The 21,970-nt window shown below is 37.5% G+C and overlaps 1 protein-coding gene and 1 pseudogene across 1 annotated transcript; both read left to right on the top strand.

Annotated features, from left to right (window-relative positions):
- The first annotated feature begins 2,877 nt into the window (after positions 1–2,877).
- Positions 2,878–11,801, top strand: LOC122645637 (annotated as a pseudogene).
- Positions 11,802–14,797: 2,996 nt separating this feature from the next.
- On the top strand, positions 14,798–16,069 carry LOC122645638 (polygalacturonase non-catalytic subunit AroGP2-like). The gene is made up of 2 exons (XM_043838958.1): positions 14,798–14,886; positions 14,997–16,069. Exons 1-2 carry the CDS (start codon positions 14,836–14,838, stop codon positions 15,969–15,971), a joined length of 1,026 nt encoding a protein of 341 aa, XP_043694893.1. The 5' UTR covers positions 14,798–14,835; the 3' UTR covers positions 15,972–16,069.
- Positions 16,070–21,970: the final 5,901 nt, after the last annotated feature.

Here is a 21,970-nt window from a genome sequence, read left to right as displayed (position 1 = left end):
CCAAGGGGTGAGGCGGAGTCGAACTCAAGACCTTCAGCTTAATTCGTTAGACCTCGTCCTTGCCAACTGCGCTACCCCTTGGGGTTGAGATACAACTTTTTTAATCAATCAAGGCGAGAGGTTTTGTGCACACTCGTACATGATGCAGGATCATGTACACAACCATTGGATGAGTTGAGAAAGGTGTACCATATTCCCTCTTCACCTCATTCAACGGTTGTAGTGCACCATCCATGGTCATGCACAAAACCTTTTACCATCAATCAAATAGCTAAATATGTCTCATGAAAGAGTAGTTCAATGATGTCTTAATCTATTATAAGCCTCCTTTGTTGTTAAAACTCATGAGGACTGAAATGCTAATCTCACAGTAATGTGAGTCACATAGCCAATTAGTTGTCGGATATCCCCTATTTTATAGGGCTCTTGATGTCAAAAGATATACAAGCCTAAAGATTGAGAGCGATTTTGATTCATTAATGCCTAATGATTTTTACTTTCGATTTAGTACTGCACCTGGCAAGAGAGAGAGAGAGAGAGAGAGAGAGAGCCACTACATTGTAAATGGGAATGGGGAAGGTCACTTGGATAAGGAAGTAGAGAAGGGAGCAATTATAGTTGATTGGTTAGCCCGCAAGTAGTTAAGGAATTAGTTGTTTCCGTTTATTTATTTATATATTTATTTTTAACAATGGAGATATTTTTTCTCTTGTATATAACGGTGCTTTTGGAATTTAAAAAAAAAAAAGTTGGCTTCACATAGCAAGTAGAATTGTAGGAACTTTTACTTCATAAAGTAGTATATATACTTTGCACTTCAATATATAATTTGTGTTTTTCTTAATCCCAAATAATTTTCGAATTTTTTTTTTTTTATGGTTAAAACAAACAAAGTTTTTTTTTTCCGTCTTGAGTTGATCAAGATGTGTGTATTTTCATTTTTCGATATTTTTATTGTAAGTTCTGCAAATTCTTATTTTTTTAATGGTTGATATAAACAAGGTTTGTTTTTTTCCCTCCTTTCCGTCTTGAGTTGATCAAGACGTGTGTCTTTGAGTTTCAGACTTACAGTAAACAAGAGGCTTGACCATGGAAGCACTTGAAACAAGGCTTTGTTTAGTTGTTTACTTCTTTCTACTTTCTCTTTCTCCCCATTGAGCCTTGAACCCTTGTTTTAAATGTTGCACACCACATTATATCACCATGGAGGATACAATTAAGGAGACTGGTTTACTATTTTCTTTTTCTCCCCATTGAGCCTTCAGTGATTTTTGTTGCATTATTGATTGTGGCTTATCAATGCATGACCTATTGCATTATCCAATACAGAAGCTTGAGTTGTTAGGTGAAGAGACCTAAAGGTATACGAAGTCATCCAAGGTCTTAAAGTTTTCCAATGTGGGATTCTTCCCAATATATCCTACATCACGACTTCTATAATTGTAGAATGTAATAGAGTAGACTTTGCTAGTCTTTTTTATTTGCTAAAGGTCAACAAAGATTGAATTAATATGAAAACAAAAAATACAAGTGTTTAACGTCCAGGCATACCCAGATAAATATAAAGCAACAAGAGAAAGGAAAACACCCTACCAAAAGAAAAAACAGACGAAACACGTCATACTGGCAAAATCTGAATCTTGGGCACCCTAACACATCCTCTAACATGAACTCGTTAACAGGGGGAGAGAAATCTAGACCCCAAGGAGAAGACAAACCACGTTTTACCGCATATTTCGTTAGAAAATTCGCCACCGGGTTCGCTTCCCTAAAACAGTGAGAAATCTTCCATTGAATAGCATTTAGAAAGGGTTTGAGACCAATCCAGTATTGCCTCACAAACCATAGAATAGACTTCGCTGGTCTTGTTACAAGAGTTAACAACAAATATACAACCAGAAGAGTTCTAATAGTCATCTTGCATAATTTGTGCCATAATTTTGAAATGGTGAACTATAACTAGAGCCTCAAAATTGTGGTTACTGTATATAATAAATGAGATTGTATATTAATCATATAAAATGAATTGAAACAAATCACTTAACATGATGAGTAATCAACCAGTGATTGATTTATAGATAAAATCAGGTTGAGTATGGTTAGTTCTTCTGTTGTATCAGTAGGATTCTAACCCACCCCTCACATTCGATGATCTTAAAGTTGCCATCAATGGTATGATAAGGTTTCATGCAAGTTAATTATTTCCTGATGTTGTTCCTATTGTTACATTATTTGGAACTACAAATATGGATCTGGTATTTTTTGGAAGTTTAATTTGTTTATTTCCTTCTTTATTTTCCATTGAAATCTACAACAATTCATCATTTGGTCCATTATGTTATTTCTAAAATATTTACTGGTTTATTTCATCGCATATTATCAAGTTTCTATCTTCTCTATTGATGCTTTTATTTTTTTTGATAAATCTCTATTGATGTTCTTCATTGAACATAAACTAAATCATATATAACTGCAGCTTCATCCTTTCTAGATATTTCTGTAAAAGCTTTAACAATCCTCTGGCTCCTTATATATTTTCAAATAGTTTTTGTTTTGTCTGTTCATGAACAGGTTCAACTACATCTAAGGTGATATTGAGACTTTGTTATTGCTCTAAGTCTTCTTGGAACACATAAGGTGGAAGTAATTGGTATTTAAATGCTAGAGTTTCCATCCTGTTTCTGCAAATGGGCTTGCATCAATTCCAATTGTGGTAAAGCTGATAGGATTGTATTGGAACTACTTGAACTAAGCCACCAAATTATGAACTAGAAAAAAAGAAATTTTACAAACATGGATACTTTTGAAGAATCAAAGAATGATATGAATATCTGGATATTATTTTCGCAGTCTTCTTCAGCCATGTTTCTGCATGGGTTTTCAGCTTCTTCACACCTAACATTTCTATTAGTTTTATTGATTTCCTGGGCTTGCAAGAAATGCACGATGCCTACCCTTGAAAATTCAAAACCAATGTTAAAGAATGCGTACTTTTTATATTATTGGTCAGCCTTTATATCTTGCGTGGGTCTGTCTTTCTGTTATCTTCTCCTATGTACGTTAAACTACCTCTCTGGATATAGACATGGTTGGTCTGAACTAAATGTTGTTGTCCAATTGGATTTTGTATTCAGAACACTCACTTGGTTTGGGATCTCTACTTACTTGCACAACCAATTTTCTCATTCAAGTGAGCACACATTCTCCATTCTACTGAGGAATTGGTGGTCCTTCTACTTCCTAATGTGTTGTTCCTATCTTGTTATACATCTGAGATTGTATTGGAAACATTCACCCTTACCATTCCTATTATGGGTCTCTGATGTTGTATCAATTATTGCTGGTTTGTTCTTTTGTTATGTTGGGTTGTTTGGCAATAGGAGCGAAGATGAATATTTTCATCTTTTGGAGCCTCTTTTCAAAACTAGTTCCAGTCGAAGCAATGGTGACAATGGACAAGGATCAAGTGTTGATAGAGAGAATGTAACCCCTTATGCAAATGCCAATCTTTTTAGTATTTTTACTTTTTCTTGGATGGGATCTTTGCTCACACTCGGGTATAAAAAGACGTTGGACCTCGAAGATGTTCCTCAGCTTGCCAATTGTGACAGTGCCAATGTGGTTTTTTCTCGTTTTAGAAATAAACTAGAATCAGATGGTAATGGTAGTGGTTATGTTGGTCAGGTAAGTACACTCAAGTTGGTGAAGGCATTAATTCTCTCAACGTGGAAAGAAATTCTATGGACGGCACTATTCTCAATTGTACGCACATTGGCTACTTTTGTTGGACCATACCTTATTGACGCCTTTGTTCAGTATCTCACTAGCCCTCACCAACTAAAATACAAAGGCTATGTACTAGTGTTCATTTTTTTTCTTTCAAAGTTCATAAGGTGTCTCTCAGAGAGGCATTTGTTTTTTCAATTGCGATTGATGGGAAACAGGGTGCGTGCTGCCTTCTTTGCAATAATCTATAAAAAGGGTCTTACGCTTTCAAGCCAATCAAAAAGGGACCACACTGGTGGGGAGAACATTAATTTGATAACTATTGATGTTGAAAGGATTGGCCTTTTTAGTTGGTATTTGCATGATATATGGAGGGTGCCTCTTCAGATTGGACTAGCTTTGTTGATCTTGTACAAGAGCGTTGGTATTGGTTCAATCGTAGCTTTTTTTGCCACATCCATTTTGATGTTAGCAAATATTCCATTGGGAAAACTACAGGGAAAATTTCAAGGGGAATTGATGGATTCAAAGGATCGAAGGATGAAGGTTACATCTGAGGCCCTAAGGAATATGAGGATTCTCAAGCTCCAGGGCTGGGAGATGAAGTTCTTGGCTAAGATAATTGATCTCAGGAACATTGAAACAATATGGTTAAAAAAGTTACTTTATACATCTGCTATAACAGCCTTTGTCTTCTTGTCTGCTCCCATGTTTGTATCCATGGCTACTTTTGGGTTCTGTGTGCTTATAGGAATTCCGCTAGAGTCAGGGAATATTCTATCTGCACTTGTAACATTTGAGTTGTTGCGATGGTCAATTTATAATCTCCCAGACACAATATCCATGGTAGTTCAAACTAAAGTTTCCCTTAATAGGATAGCCTCATTTCTCTGTCTTGATGATCTTCATCCAAATATTGTACAAGAGCTTCCAAGAGATTGTTCCAAAGTTGCAATTGAGATAGTTAAGGGAAATTTTTCTTGGGACCTTTATTCCCCTAATCTCACATTAAAAGATCTTAATTCTTGAGTATACCGAGGTATGAGAGTGGCTGTTTGTGGTTTTATTGGGTCAGGCAAGTCAAGCCTACTTTCATGCATATTGGGGGAAGTGCCAAAGATATCTGGAGACATTAAGTTGAATGGGATGAAGGCCTATGTTGCACAATCACCTTGAATACAGAGTGGCAAGATAGTAGACAATATATTGTTTGGAAAGGAGATGGACAAGGAAAGGTACAATATTATCCTTAAAGCATGTTCATTGAATAAGGACCTAGAATTATTTGCCTTGGGGGATCAAACTATCATAGGGGATAGGGGGGTCAACCTAAGTGGTGGGCAGAAGCAAAGAATTCAGATTGCACGTGCTTTGTACTATGATGCTGATATTTATCTGCTTGATGATCCTTTTAGTGCTGTAGATGCTCACACAGGAACTCATCTATTTAAGGTAGCTATTCTTGACCTCCACTTCCAAAGCTTTCTTTGATGAAATTATTTGTCGCTATACATCTCATTGCTATTGATTTAAGAGAATGAAATCATGGTTGTCTAACCAAACAATACATACAAGCACATGATGTTTAGCAATGCATGTTCTTGCATAATACCTTTGGTTTGATGTTACTTATCACTATAAAATTCGAAGTATATTAGTATGTATAACTATTTGGCTCTTTGAAGAAGCTACAAATTATTTTTGAGTACCTAAATGTGAATATCTAAACTTATGTGACAGGAGTGTTTGCTAAGAATGTTGGGTTCAAAAACAGTAATTTATGTTACACACCAAGTAGAATTTTTACCTTCTGTTGATCTTATCATGGTGAGAATATGTCATCTTTAATTCTTGATTTTATGTTCCTCAACTTAGTTTGAGAGTGATTATTTACATTCGCTCACTTGACAGGTCATGAGAGATGGAAGGATTACTCAAGTAGGAAAGTACGAAGAAATTCTTAGTTCAGGAACTGATTTTATGGAGTTAGTGGGTCCACATAAGAAAGCTTTCGCCGACCTTAATTCTGTCAAACATGGGGCTACTTTGGATAATTTAGTTAATGGTGAGGAAGATGATGGTAATATATTGAGTAGAAACAAATCTATTCAAGATGATGAAGAAGGGAAACCCAAAAACTACAAAACAAAAAAACTGGTTAGGCCAGAAGGGCAGCTTGTCCAAGAAGAAAAGCGAGAACAGGGTGGAGTTAGTCTTTCAATCTACTGAAAGTATATTACCGCTAGCTATAAAGGGTCCTTTGTACCATTGATATTGCTGACACAAATTCTTTATGAGCTTCTCCTTATAGTCAGTAACTATTGGATGGTGTTGTCTACTCCCACAGAGAATATAAGACCTCATGGTAGAGGATTCATTATCTTTGTTATTTATGGTTGTTTGACCATTGGAAGCTCTCTTTGTGTATTTATACGGTCTATGCTCATTGTTACTGTTGGATACAAGACAGCCACTCTGCTCTTCAACAAAATGCATTTGTGCATTTTCCATGCTCCCATGTCATTTTTTTATTCTACTCCGAGTGGAAGGATTCTAAATCGGGTTAGTAAATATGCTTAATACCTCTTAGAATCCAAATGATCATGTTTTGATGACCACACAAGTTGATATAGTTTTAAATAAATGTACTCTATTTTTTATATAGGCATCCATAGATCAAAGTGCAGTTGATACCACTATTCCACATGAAATTGAAGAACTTCTTATCTCAATCATAGGATTTTTGGGAACAACTGCAGTAATGTCACAAGTTTCATGGCAAATGTTAATTATTTTTATTCCGATGACTGTGACATGCATCTGGTACCAGGTAATTCTACAGGAACTTCCAGTTCTCATGATTAAATCAAGCACAACCATATTTTCCAGTGTTAACTTGCCCTAATACAAGTTGGTTCAAGCTTGCTTTGATCAATGAATTTTGAATTTGCTTTATTCACATTGAAATCGATTTGGTGGTGAATGCATATATGCTTAGGTGTGAAAATGGTAATCTAAACCGTAATATTCTTCTTGAATTTATAAAAACTGTCTATCTATCTATCTATCTATATATATGCAAAAAAATTGTTTTTCTAATTACACATTTTCATTATAATTAATGCAAAGTTGTTATCATTCGCTTAACAAAATTGTTTGAGAAAATATGACCAAAAAAGACCATACCATCAAAGTCTATAGTACAAATGTACAATTAGAGTGACATGGTTGCGATTTTGATATGCATAAAACATTTATATATGTATGGATAAATATAATATGGCTTATTAACTCTATTTGTAGCTCCATTGGTTGGAGTTCAAACTAAAATAAGATAATAACTAACATAAGTTAAAAAATAATGCATTAGTAAATAATTTCTCTTGTATGAACTAGCTAAATTATAAATCATTGAATAATTATGAAAAAAAATTAGTAGATAATTAATTTTAAACGACAGTTTTTATGTACAGATGTGCATGGTGCACTATCATGCCTTCAATTATTGAATGGGGTAAGGGGCAATGTATTGTACACACTCGTGCCCATCCAACGGTTCAAAGCATGACCCTGCACCATACATGGCCGTGCACAAAAATTCTCCTTATTTTAAAATGATAAATTAATGAACAATTTTAAATTAGTAAATCAATAATAATTTTCAATGACTAAATATTAAGGATTAAGGAAAATGTCTATTGCTATGATTTGACTTAGTAGTCCAACAATTCTGGTCATGTAGAGGAGCTATTTTAGTCAAACCGACCATTGGATAATTGTTAATTGTTACCCATTTGGATTAGTCGTGTCAAGTTTTGGACTCAATCTCCTATGGTATGACCCATCATATTTGGACTTCTACCCCTATAGATTCAATGGCTGAATTGAAGTTTTCCAGAGTTGCAAGAATTTAATTGTCAACTAAATAGAGCTAAAATTTGTTAGATAGAAAGGTGGTGAACAGAATTTGAGCTCCAATGGAACTTTCTTGTGGCAGATATTTGGGCAGTTAACAAAAACCTATATAAGTGGACTACCTAGGAACCAAGGCCGCATTATTAATTAGTTAATAATTTGTAGTGGTAAAATCTTCTTTTTGCTTCTTTCCTTTCCATATTTCTTTTCCACTTCCCTTCTTTTTTTCATCATTCCTTCACTTCTTACTTTCTTTCCTTAGTGAAGCATGTGGGCTATGCTAAGCATTCAAAAGCACACAGCTAGCCTAAGTGAAGTACCTAGGGTCCACTACACTGCATTTTTTGCATTAACTACACATTAAAGTGCTTTGGGTGATGGTGAATTAGGTCATACTATTTGTCCATCATTAGAAATTTTGGATTGGTAAAAATATTGGATGGACACATGTGGTTATTAATTCAATTTGAAATTTTTATAACAGGATTAAAGATTTTGCTGAAAAACCAATACCACAAAATTTCAAATATAGTTATGTTCTTATTCAGTAAACATTTTATCTAAAAATCTGGGGATAAAAATTTCAGGATATTTAAGTATAGCTTTGAATAGATATGAATGAAGAAAAATGATCCATGTAGCTATCCCCATTTAGTTGGGATAAGGCTGAGTTGAGTTGAGTCTGACTTATGAGTTTATAATTCAATCAATATCTAATAAAAATAGAAGATAGTAACCATTCCATAAAGAACATCGAAGTAAATTAAATAGAATGAAATATTTTCCAACATTTTCTTTCATGATGATAGTGTAAATATTAATCATATAAATATAAGTAGCTCATATTAATAAATCGCTCATAGAAAAAAATTTATATCATTTTTACACTAATTTTTTTTTTATAAACATTTTTACACTAATTATACATTCATTATACATTTAAAAAAAAAATGTATTGAATTTATTTTTTATGAACCTTGTCTTGTAGCAATACTACATATCTACAGCACGAGAGCTATCACGGTTAGTTGGAGTATGCCAGGCTCCAATTATACAACATTCTTCTGAATCTAGTTTAGGTTCAACCACAATCAGATGTTTCAATCAAGAAGAGAGGTTTATGGACATAAATCTTAAGCTGGTGGATGGGTATTTTCGACCTAAATTGTATCTTTCTGGTGCCATGGAGTGGTTATGCTTCCGCATGGATATGTTGGCATCCATCACATATGCCATCTCTTTGGTTTTCTTGATATTAGTGCTGAAGGGAGTACTCGATCCTGGTAACAAGTTAAACTTGAGATTTTATAAAATCATCCTCTAGGGAAACCTTGATTGATTGCTCATATGAAAGTATGATTTTGAATTAATTTTGTTTTCTTTTCTCTCTTGAAGGTGTTGTGGGTTTAGCAGTCACATATGGGCTTGGTTTCAGTATGCATGGTGTCATATGGGATCTTAGTAGTGTTGAGAATAAAATTATATCCGTTGAGAGAATATTGCAATATGCTTGCATACCTAGTGAACCCCTTCCGTTGGTAGAAGAAAATAGGCCAAGTCGTGAATGGCCATCACAAGGGAAAGTTGATATTGTTGATCTACAGGCAATCTCCAATCTAGATTCCTCAAGGCCTTATGTCTTACTTATTTCATCGTTTTATAGAATAGACCCTTAAAAGCCTAATATTTTTTGTCAGTTCTTCCTATTCTTATGGAGTTTTTCTAAGCTTGATGGTTTGATTATTTAATTTGTATGTAGGTCCGGTATGCCCCACAACTTCCTCTTGTTTTATGAGGTCTTACATGCACTTTTCTTGGAGGAATGAAGATTGGCATTGTTGGACGGACGGGAAGTGGCAAATCAACACTTGTACAGGCTCTCTTCCGCATGCTTGAACCTACAACTGGTCAGATTTTGATAGATGATATCAACATCTCCATGATTGGCCTTCATGATTTACGGTCAAGGTTGAGCATCATTCCACAAGACCCAACAATGTTTGAGGGGACTGTAAGAAGCAATCTTGACCCTCTTAAAGAGTACACCGATGAACAAATCTGGGAGGTGCTATTTTTTTACTTGATTAATAATCTTTAGAGAAAATTACTTGGACACCCCCTAGACTATTGCCCGTTTGCTTACTCTTCCCCCTTTTCAAACAATTACTTGAACACCCCCCACAGTTTACCATTTCTTTCAAGTAGGTCCTGTCTGTTAGTTTAGTGATGATGTCATCGGTTAAATTTTTTATAATGCCTAAACTACCCTTAAAGGGTAGTGAAGTGACCCTTTTACCCTCTTCCTCTTCCTTCTTCTTCTTCCTACAACCCAATTTCATATTCAAACCCTAATCAATTTTAGAAAAAATTCTCTTTTCTTAAACAAATTTTGAATCAAAATAATCCAAAACCCTTAATCGATTTCAGATTTAAACCCTAATAAATCTCTTTCATGGTCGATTCAAGTACAAAAAAACAATTTAAATTTGAGATCCCGTTGCCTATTCCTCTGTTCATAGAGGTAAAAACTTGATTTCTGATTAAGTATTTTCGCTGCCTTCATGGTTCTGATTTTGAAGAAAATTATTTCATTATCATTCAATTGGGATACTTCTAGATTAGTTCCCCAATACCAACAACATAAGTGGATTATTTGAGCTTGAAGTATCTGGTATCACAGGCTGAAGATAGTATGGCAGTTTGATTTTGTCCATTATGAGATTATTGCTGCAAATGGTGTACATCGATTGACCTTTACAAATGGACTGTTGGGTTCCACCGATTGAAAATTATGACCTTTACAAATGGATTGAGATTATTGTTGCATAAGTGGATTATTGCTATGAGATGAACTGAGATTATTACTCCACTCCTACTCCCTCTAAGGTTCCACCGATTGAAAAAAAAAAGAAGAAGAAGAGCAGAGAGGGCGAGAAACCGAGAATCCCTCCCGATGTACCCATCATGCGTTGATGGTGACGGTAGTGAGGTTTAGTCCTCCTTTTGCAGCTGAGCTGTAGTTGCAGGAAGAAGAAAAAGAAATAGTTAAAGAAGAACGAAGGAGAAGGAGGGTAAGTTGGTCATTTAACTTCATAAGTTTAAGTTAAATAACACATAAGAGTAAAATGGACATTTCTATTTTAACACTAACAACAGACTAACACTGCCAAGTTTCAGGGGGTGTCAAGTAATTGTTTGAAAAGTTGGGTATTGTAAGCGACGGACAATAGTCTATGGGGTGTCCAAGTAATTTTCTCTAATCTTTAAATCAATGATAAAGATAAGATGCATTGACATATCTTCTTGTTATGACAATTTACACACACAAACAATACAGACATATTACATTTGATTAGTTGGGACATGAATCTCTATGAACTCCTTTCTCGTGGTTGCCTTCTTTTTAAGTTCCAATATATTGAATCATTTTTTGGCCAAGTTTGGTCTAAGAGATCCTCTTAGTTGGGAGCCAAGAAGTTCACTATTTTTAGTTGCTTGTTCTCCATTTCCACTTGGTACCCCCTTACTTGTTCATTTCATCTATTCCTTAGGTCATCTTTAATGAATCTTTGTCATCTTGAATAATAAAGCAAAGTGGTAAGTTAACATGGAGTTTATTGTTGCCTTAGGCTTTAGATAAATGCCAACTTGGTGATGAAGTTAGAAAGAAGGAAGGGAAGCTTTATTCTGCAGGTTGGTTTCTTCTCATAATCATCTATACCAAAGATGCTCAATATCAATTTATTCATGCACATGTGTACAATCCTTCCAAAATTTGTATTTTGTGATATATCTAACTTTTAGTGCACAACTCAACATTCTAGATCCAATCTATTTTCCAACAAAAAGAAGGGTAAGAAAAGTTAATAACAATAAGATTCTGAATAGCTAACTCATTTCATATGGTGATTGCAGTGATTGAGAATGGAGAGAATTGGAGCATGGGCCAAAGGCAGCTAGCTTGTTTAGGGCGGGTATTGCTCAAGAAGAGTAAAGTGTTAGTACTCGATGAAGCTACAACATCAGTTGATACTGCGACTGACTATCTAATTCAGAAAACACTTAGGAAACACTTCTCAGAGTCTACTGTAATCACAATTGCACATAGGATAACTTCAATTCTCGATATTGATATGGTCCTCCTTCTTGACAATGGTTAGTAGGTAGTAATAAATATACCAAATCAAATAGGCTCAGTTGAATTTTGTAATACGCTTTCTCATCCTTTTCTGATGCTTGCTATTAAATTGATATATTTTCTTGTCTTACGCAGGCCTTGTACTAGAATATGATTCTCCGGCCAAGTTGCTTGAAATCAAGTTCTCATCATTTGCAAAGCTTGTTAAGGAATATACTCAAAGATGTAGTTCCTAGTTTTTGAATGGCTAAATAGTGAGTTTTGAATATTTAGATGTAGCAGGTTGCATTAGCCTAAGGTGAATTGCCATTTTGAGTGTGACAAAGTAGGAGAAGATGGTGGAATAGAGACTTCCTATAGTCAATAGGGTTGACATTGGCCTTCAGTTGAGGTACTGAGGTTAGAAAATAAGATGAGAGGGGGAAATTTTTTTTTTCGTTATGCAAGTCTGTAATGGGAGAAGTTTTACTAGTCCGATAGTAACTTTAGACCTCCACAAATATCTACGATGTGGTATATTGGATAGAGTTGAAATTTTGTTGACAAGTAGAGTCCAAGGTTCCATGCTTCCATATCAAATTTTAGCCACAATAGAATTGGCCAATTTGCAAAATAAAGCTTTGAAAATCTAGTGAAAAAATGAAAATTTTAAGAAGAAATGGACAGCTGAAAATACTAGTGATCATCCAATACATGGGAGGTATATTCTTCCAAGTCTAATATTTCACTTGTGGCCAACACTAGACCATTTTCTAATATCCATACGGTTGAAATTGTCACAACACCCTTCTATGTGACAAAACTTGGTGTACTAGTTTTGTCACTGGGTAAAGTACACGTACCCCCCTATAAAGCACCCAATATTCCTCGTACCCCCCTAAGGTTCTGAAAAGTCTACGTACCACCCCTGCAAATTCCACGTACCACCCCTACTTTACCCCCCTAATTTCAGATAAGTCCAAACCGTTAAGTGCTAAAAACTTGACCATTTTACCCTTTTTTCTATGTTTATAAATTTGAAAAGACCTAATTGCCCTGACCTATTTGTTCATAATATGAAAAGATCCTTTTACCCCCACTATTTGTTCTTAAGAACCTAACCCAATCTAATTACTAAAATGCCCTTGCTAGGGCATAATTACCAAAATACCCTCAAATCTTGAGGGTATTTTGGTAATTATGCCCTAGCAAGGGCATTTTAGTAATTAGATTGGGTTAGGTTCTTAAGAACAAATAGTGGGGCTAAAAGGGTCTTATCAAATTAGGCTAGGGCCATAAGGTCTTTTCATATTATGAACAAATAGGTCAGGGCAATTAGGTCTTTTCAAATTTATAAACATAGAAGAAAGGGTAATATGGTCAAATTTTTAGCACTTAACGGCTAAACTTAACGGTTTGGACTTATCTGGAATTAGGGGGTAAAGTAGGGGTGGTACGTGGAATTTGCAGGGGTGGTACGTGGACTTTTCAGAACCTTAGGGGGATACGAGGAATATTGGGTGCATTATAGGGGAGTACGTGTACTTTACCCTTTTTTTTTCTGGTAAATTTTGGTGTACTAGTTTAGAGATACCTTTTAAGCATGTCAATCTAAAATTTTTTGCCATAAAGCTTTTAAATTGAAAATTTGCCTATTGCTACATTAGACATATCTTAATTTATTTACCATCAAAATTTCCTTGAATAACGACAGTGACAGTGTTATCTTTCCTATGCCTAAATTGTTCTTACCAATTATTCTTGTGGTTAAAATTCTCCTCTTTTTCTACCCCCTAAAAAAATTCTCCGATTGAAGTTTTCCTTCCATGGTAATGATTTGAAAGTTTCAAATTTGGTTCCTAGAATGGCAATTTGAGTTGTTCCTATGGCCAACCATGTGAGAGGTTGTTCTGACCTAAACAATGTATGGCTGAGGTTCTTCACAAAAAAGATAACTTTTTAATTAAATAACGCTTGACGTCAACTTTTTTATTAAAGTGTTGTTAACATCCCAATTTTGTGCTAGTTAGGAATTTCAAAGTAATTAAGGGATTTTTAACCTTTTAAAAGGGGAAGACTTGGGTCCCTTTTGTTGATTGCGCTTTGGGGAGTTTCCCTTTCTTGTTTTGTTTTGTTTTGTTTTTTTTTATTTGGGGGGGGGGGGGGGTGAATACTCCCTTTCTTGTTATTGTTTGCAATTACCATTTTAGGTGGGAAATAAAAGTTAACTTCACAGCATTTTTAGATTGTTTGTGCCATATGTTATTATTTTAGTGGGTATAATTGTAAAAGTGAATTTAATAATTTGATTGTTAAAATTTATTGAAAAATTTATACAAAAACAAGTGCAATAGTTTATGCGACATTATGTGTGTCAAAATTGAGTTGTCATGATATGGTTTCTATCCTTGCATTTTCCCAAGTCTTTTCAAAGTTGAGTTCTCGATCAATTTATGTGACCTTCGCAGGATGAACAATGCAAGGGTTGGGTTCCCTCCAAAATTTCTGGTCATGTATACCAAATGACTAAGTTCTTGAAGCTTTTCGTTGACTACAATGGTCAAGCTTTACACAAAGACCTAGCCAGATAAGGTTCGAAAATAAGAAAACAGGATTTAAGAGAATGACCTAAAATTGAGGGGTAATTTTGGAATTTAAAAGTTGCATGATGAAGTGCAATTGAAATTATGCCTTAAAGATAGCCTTAGGGAAATTGGGAAAGAACAAAATACTTTGTCCGTTTAAGGGACCACAAAAAATATCCCTTTTATTGTTGGACCAAGTTTTCCTTAAGTCATGGTGGATGGGAATCCATTCACGACGGGGTTTCAGATGCGTGTGGGAGGGTAATGGAAGGGTGTTTTGGGAAACATACTAAAACCCTAAAGGGGTTTGTGAACCCTAGAATGATATGGTGAAACTTCACCACGCAGTGAAGGAAAACTTTCTCCTTTATTATTTGGTGGTACTAATAATTTATCGTTCTATAAGAACCCACACCCTCTACATGCAACAAACCTAAAACATTCCCAAAAGGCAAATATCCATCTCATTTCATTCTCTGTTTCAGTTCCACCATGGCGCATCCCATTCTGTTGCCTGGACTTCTGATAGTATCATACTTTAGAGTAAGAAAAATGATGTTTTTCCATTGTCCATCCATTTGAACATGGTTATTTATTGCTTTTCCTGGTTTATCTTTCTTATCTGGTTGTTACTTTCTCTTCACAAATTGTAGGGCTTTCAAGCTGAAAATGCCTTCTCACAGTATTGGGAAGAACATATTGGCCTTCCACACCCTCCGCATTGGTTAGCTATGAAGGCTTCTCCATTAAGCCTACATCAAGAGGCAGCGTTTATAAAACTCATGGAGGAAAATGAATTGATTTCCCACCTACGTTCATTCTGTAAGCAAGCTAATATTGTTTGTTCTACAAATGCACTAGTGAGGAAGGAAACGGAGAACACAACCCTACCACCAATAGCCCAGTGGAATGGTGACAAAGATAAATATGATGACCTTCCAACTGAAACACCCCTATCAATTGCTAGCCAAGGGGGTTTGCCATATTTTCGAGAGTCAATGGTGAAAGAGGGAAGCTTCATGCCTGTCCCTGATCTAAGGGATCCAATGTCATATAAATCGTTCTTACCGCGACGTCTAGCATCAAAAATCCCATTTTCCTTTGCCCAGATTAAGGAATTGAAGAAGCTTTTTGGTGTGGTGGATGAATCAAACATGGAAGAGTATATTCAAAACAGCCTCAAGATATGTGAAATGAGCCCCATTCGAGGTGAGCAGAGAGAGTGTGCGACTTCTGTCGAGGATCTCATTGATTTTGTTGTCAAGAAATTAGGGCACAATGTACGTGTATGGAGTACTGAGAGCATCGAAGGATCATACGAGAATGTAACAATTGGAGCTGTGAAAGTCATCCATGGAAACTTGTTTGAACCACCAATCATATGTCATAGTCTACCATTCCTATTTCAAGTTTATTATTGCCATGTTTTTCAGAAAGTAAAAGTATACGCAGTTGATATACATGCTAGGAAGAAAGTGAATCATGCAATCATGGCATGCCACTATGATACTTCAGCTTGGAGTCCAAACCATCTTGCTTTTAAGCTATTGGGTTTTGGCCCAGACTTAATTGAAGTCTGTCATTGGATGAACGAGAATGGAGTGATCTGGACAAAAACTCTACATTGAGTAGCATTTGAAGATTTGATTATCTTCCAGTTCTCTTATTTGTGTTACATGTTACCACTTATACTATTTGAAGGATAAATAATGACCTATTTTGTCTTGCTTATTATGCCTTTAAAGTTTCAATGTAGTTTTGTTCTTCAATTATACAGCTAGCATAATAGATGACAACTCATCTTTAAAGATCAACATGACAGATCGGTCTAAGATCATCAGGGATGTGACTAAGAAAATATGGTCGGAACACCTCGACGAAGAGGCATGAGGCATGCTCTGAGTTTTTGAACATTTGATAATGATGAATTCTATTTTTAATTGTATTTTTATTTTGGGGAATTATTAATGTAACAAGGGTCTGTTATTTATCCAAACATAACAAGACACCTACTACCCTTTTAAAACTAAAGTTTAGGACGTAGTTGGAAATAATTTTGTAAGGATACTTGAATAAAATCACATTCATTGCCAGAAAATCCAGGAAACCCAAGAAAATTAGCTTAATTTTTTAATAAAGGGTTTAAATGTAATTTTGCACTACCCATCTTCCTTGTTAACATAGAATGTTGAATAATATTCCTCTATAGAATCGGTTACAGTATGAGTATATAAATACAAGAGAACCTTGCTAAGGTTGGAGTCCTATATGTGATATCCTACATGTGATAACGATAGAAGGTTTCTATTATCACATGTAGTCAAGAATGGTAAGAGGTCTATACACATAAGGACACTAGGGAGATCCAATATAGCGCGTTACTAGAATGGTAACGGCTATATTGATCAATACACCCCCTCAAGATGAAGAGTCCCACCAGCTGATCTTTAGCTTGTCTCTCATAAATTGGAAGCGGGCTGTAGGTAAAGCCTTGGTCAATGCATCGGCCAGTTGGTGTGTAGTGGAGATGAACTGAGCTTAAAGTTGTTTTGGGCAACGCATTCACGAACAAAATAGAAGTCTATTTCCACATTCTTAGTGCGAGCATGGAAAACTGGATTAGCCGATAAGTAGGAGGCGACAATATTGTAGTACCATAAAATAGGCATTGTAGGTTGTGGAATGCAAAGCTCCTTGAATAAGGACTGAAGCCAAATAAGTTCGGCTGCAGTGTCAGCTAAACCCTTGTACTCGGATTCAGTCTATGAACGAGACACAGTTTTCTGCTTATGAGAATTCCAGGAAATTAAGTTTGGACCCAAGAATATCGCATAACCTCCTATAGAAAAACGGTCAATGGGGCTGCCAGCCCAGTCTGCATCAGTAAAAGCCTGTAGAGTAAAGGAAGGTGACCTATCAAAGGAAAGACCAGAAGTGGAGGTCCCTTTCAAGTAATGCAAGATGCGCTTCACTAGGCTCCAGTCATCATCAGTGGGAACATGTATCGTCTGACAAGCGCGATTAACTGCCAATGCCACATCTAGACGGGTCAATGTAACATATTATAGGGCCCCCACTATGGAGCAATAGCGATTGGGATCCAAAAACGCTGCACCCCCTGTGTGAGAGGACTTGACACTGGTAGCCATGGGGGCAATATGGGCTTACAATCAGCCATTCCAGCCCGCTATAATAAATCATGAATATATTTGGTTTGGGTGAGAAGAAGGTCAGTGCGATAAGGGGTGGCCTCAACACCCAAAAAGAAATGTAACGGCTCAAGATCCTTTATGGAGAATTCAGTTGCCAAACCAGACAGTAAAGCCTGCACCTACAAAGAAGAGTTGCTAGTAACCAATATATCATCAACATAAATCAGAACATACATAATGGAATTGCCCTGGTGAAAAATAAATAACGAAGTGTCTGTTCTAGATGCAATAAACCCAAAAGCCAGAAGAAATTTGATCGATTGATGAAAGCAAGCCCGGGGGGCTTGTTTGAGACCACATAAAGATCGATGGAGGTGGCAAACATGATTGGGTTTGGAATGTTAATGGCTATTGTAAGTACCGTGGTCCTCGGGATGAGGGTTCCTCAGCCTCTTAGCGACAAGAATTGGCTTCGATGAATGACGGCGTATCGTTCTGATATATCATCATGGGGATTGGGATCATGCTTTATAAAGAAATGGAGTCACCATCTAGGATTAGGGCCTAGGACCCAATGGGTGTGGCCCCATCTGGGGTTAGCGGAAAGGGCTATGTGATTCCATATGATCTGGTTAAAGATTCAGGGTAAGTAGTCAGGTTACGAGGGTGGGAAGGTGTTAAGCACCCACCTCGCCCGGATAAACCGGTCTTTCTACTAGATGTTGGTTTTTGAATATTCTCCCTTGATAGTATATCCTATTCTAACATGTAAGGCTAAGTTATGATGCACTAATCTTGACAAAGAAAGAAAAAATCATTTGTTATATATACTAAACGAGTTGCTTTAATTGTCTACATTATGCCAAAAATAATGAGAGGCAAAGAGACAGATACCTGTCTAGAAATACAAGAAATAAATGAAAGCTCACCGAGGGCAAAATATGTGATGTCCCACGGCTCAGGTGGAGACGGACGATCGGCTTGTCTCTCTCTTATCGGACAGAATGAGGCTATATGAGATGAGTTTTGTCACTCAGACTTTGGGCAGAGTAGCGGCTATATAAGAGATTCTCGTTATTTGTATACAGACAGAATAACGGCTGTGAAGGGGGTTTTTCATTATCCGTACACTGACTGGATAACAATACCTAAGAGCAGAATCGCTCTATGTTTGGATGGGTAACCGAAGGATCTACCCATGTCGAAGAACTCTACTCACTCACATACTCATGAGGGAAAGACGGGGGAAAAGAGGGTGAGAAGGGGGGGCAAAACAAGCCCTGGAGGGTCTCCTTACCCGAGAAAAGCTTGTTTTGGAGGGAGGGGGGCCCTCCTATTTATAGGGGAGGGTCTGTCCTCCACGGCGCCGTGTAGATGTCCACGGCACTGTGTAGATGTCCACGGCGCCGTGGGGGACTTTTCCACGGCACCGTGGGTGACGTCAGCAGGCTGATGTCACACCCCTCCATGGCGCCGTGAAAAAAATACACTGGTGCCATGGTGGGCCCCCACAGAGCAGTGGAAATGTTCACGGCGCCGTGGGAGCGCAGTGTCACTTTTCATTGATTTTGGGCCTTGTCTGGGCCCATGGGCTTGGTCTTTTTGGGTTCTCTTCTCCTTTTTGGGATGATAAGTCATTTTAGGGATGTTAGGGTGATTTGGTTCAGATGTAGGGACAAGAGTCCTTCTTGAGAGAGATACCGATGTTTGTCCGTGTCCTATTGTCATCATCGCCGGGGGTTGACAAAATTCAGCGTCTACAGCTATATTGGTCAATATTCCTCAATGCAAATCATCTACCCAAATCTCTCGTCTCCTCCGACGATGAACCAACCCATCCTCTTTCTCTCTTGTTTCCGGCCAGCTAAAAGTCCTTGCAAAAGTTGCAATCTTCAAAGCCATCGCCCTCTTCGCCAGTCTCTCCTTCCTACATCCCTAATTCCTCATTCCCTCGTTCTCTCCACATCGCATGACTGTTGGAGTTGTTGAACTCTGCAATTGAGGCAGTAGCGCACCACCGTGCGACGGTGTCATCAAACTCTACAACTGATCGAGGTAAGAAATAAAATTTGTGGTGGTGCACTAACTTTTTTTCAATCCACTGAAGTATTTGATCCTCATACTGGAGAGAGAAATCTCAAGTACCAAGCACTACAGGTGGTTATGGTGGTGCTCAATCCGAGCCTCAGGTGAAGGTGAAGCAATGTGATGAGAATTGTGGCGATTCTCATGACTACACAAGAATTTACATTTTAAATTTGCCTTTAGACGTTACTTCAGAAGAATTGAGAGAGCGTTTTGGAGGGATTGGTCAGGTAGACTCTTTTTTTATTGTTTTGCCTCATTGGATATATTCTCAAGAAAGTATTATATTACTATTTGCAATTTCGCTACACAATCGTATGCTTCTCTATATATCCATCTATTGTTCTTTGGAGATGTATCAGTGTACTAGTTTATCTGCAAAATAATGGTATTTGCTGCATTGACACATGACCTAGCTGTGAGTAAATTGATTTTGGTTCCATAGTTTGTTGCTTTGTATTGATTTATGTTAAGGTTGTAATATTCCACTGCATATTTGATTTCTCCAATTGAAGTATATAAAAGAGATTATATAGAGTGAGAGAGCTCACTGGATTTACAAGGAAAGATTACATGAGATATTGGGTTACCATATTCTATGGATTTTGAATATTTCTTGCAATGCTTGGTAGAGATCCATGTCACATGTGACAATATTCAATTGCACATGTGAAAAATGTGAGAGGGGAGAATATACACTCAATACACCCCCTCAAGGTGGAGAATCGGGCACCCGAATCTTCAGCTTGTCCCTCAAAAACTAAAATCAAGCAGTGCCAAGTGCCTTGGTGAGAGTGTCAGCCAACTGATCCTTGGTAGAGATAAACTGAACCTGTAGTTGTTTCTTAGCCACACTATCATGAACAAAATGAAAATCTATCTCAACGTGCTTTGTTCGAGCATGGAACACTAGATTAACCGAGAGATAGGTCACCCTAATATTGTCACACCATAATATAGGGGCACCAAATAAAGAGTAACCGAGTTCACCAAAAAGGGATTCAAGCCAAATCAATTCAGCCAAGGCCATGTACTCGGCCTCAGCAGATGAACGGGCCACATTTTTTTGCTTGCGAGAAGTCCAATATATTACATTCGGACCAAGAAAAATAGCAAAACCACTGGTAGACTTGCGATCAAGGCCATCCCCTGCCCAATCCACATCAGAGAAAGCTTGCAAGGATCGGGTAGGAGAGCGTCCAATGAGCAGACCATGAGATTGAGTATGCTTCAAATAGCGTAATATACACTTCACCATTTGCCAATAATCAGAAGTTGGTGCATGCATAAATTGGCAGGCACGATTAACAGCAAAGGCAGCATCTAGTCTGGTGAGAGTCACATACTGCAGGGCACCGACAACAGATCTGTACTCGGTAGGGTGGGAATGAGGTGCACCCTTGGCAATCGATGCCGACTGGGTAGTGGCCATGGGAGTGCTCACAGGCTTGCATTCAGTCATACCAGTGCGACGCAAGAGATCAAAAATATAATGAGACTATGATAGATGCAGCCCCTTAGAATGTGGAGTAGCCTGAACACCAAGGAAAAAATGAAGATCTCCAAGGTCCTTGATGGCGAACTTACCCGATAATTGCTGCAATAAAGAAGAGATCATGGAAGAATCGCTGCTAGTCGCCAAAATATCATCAACATAGATGAGAATGTAGCAGACATGAGCACCCTCTCTGTGAATAAAAAGTGACGTATCTGTCTTGGAACCATGAAATCCAAGAAGGAGAAGAAAGTCAGATAGCCAACGAAACAAGGCCCTGGGTGCCTGTTTGAGACCATTAATGGAGCGATGAAGATGGCAAACATAACTAGGATGATTGGAGTCAGTAAACCCTAGCGGTTGGGACATAAAAACCTCTTCTTCTAATCGACCATGAAGGAAGGCATTACTAACGTCCAATTGTCGTACAAACCACTCGTGAGAGACGGCAATGGAAAGAACATAGCGAGCGAATGGTAGTCGGCTTGATGACAGGACTAAAGGTTTCACCATAATCAAGGCCATGCTACTAGTGAAATTCCGTGGCAACAAGACAAGCCTTATAGAGCTCTAAAGACCCATCCACTTTGTGTTTAATATGGTATACCCATTTACACCCTATGAGATTCATATACGACTGGCGTGGGACCAAAGATCATGTGCCATTATGAATCAAGGCATTGTATTCCTCGGCCATAGTAGTGCGCCATTCTGGAACTTTGGATGCCTGTGAAAAGCAACGAGGCTCAATAATATCATTAGTAACCTAGCATGAGGCCGCGGCCGGGGCTGCACATCTTGAGAAGGCAGCGGCGGGGACGGGAGGGCACCAGGGCAGGTGCAGTGGTGGCGGTGTAGATGTCACTGAGAAGGAGAGTTCGCCTGGGCAGGGATG

The sequence above is a fragment of the Telopea speciosissima genome, chromosome 11 (assembly GCF_018873765.1).
Source record: "Telopea speciosissima isolate NSW1024214 ecotype Mountain lineage chromosome 11, Tspe_v1, whole genome shotgun sequence".
Classification (NCBI taxonomy): Eukaryota; Viridiplantae; Streptophyta; class Magnoliopsida; order Proteales; family Proteaceae; genus Telopea; species Telopea speciosissima.
Note: the sequence above shows the minus strand (reverse complement) of the source record. Positions and strands in the feature narration are given on the sequence as shown.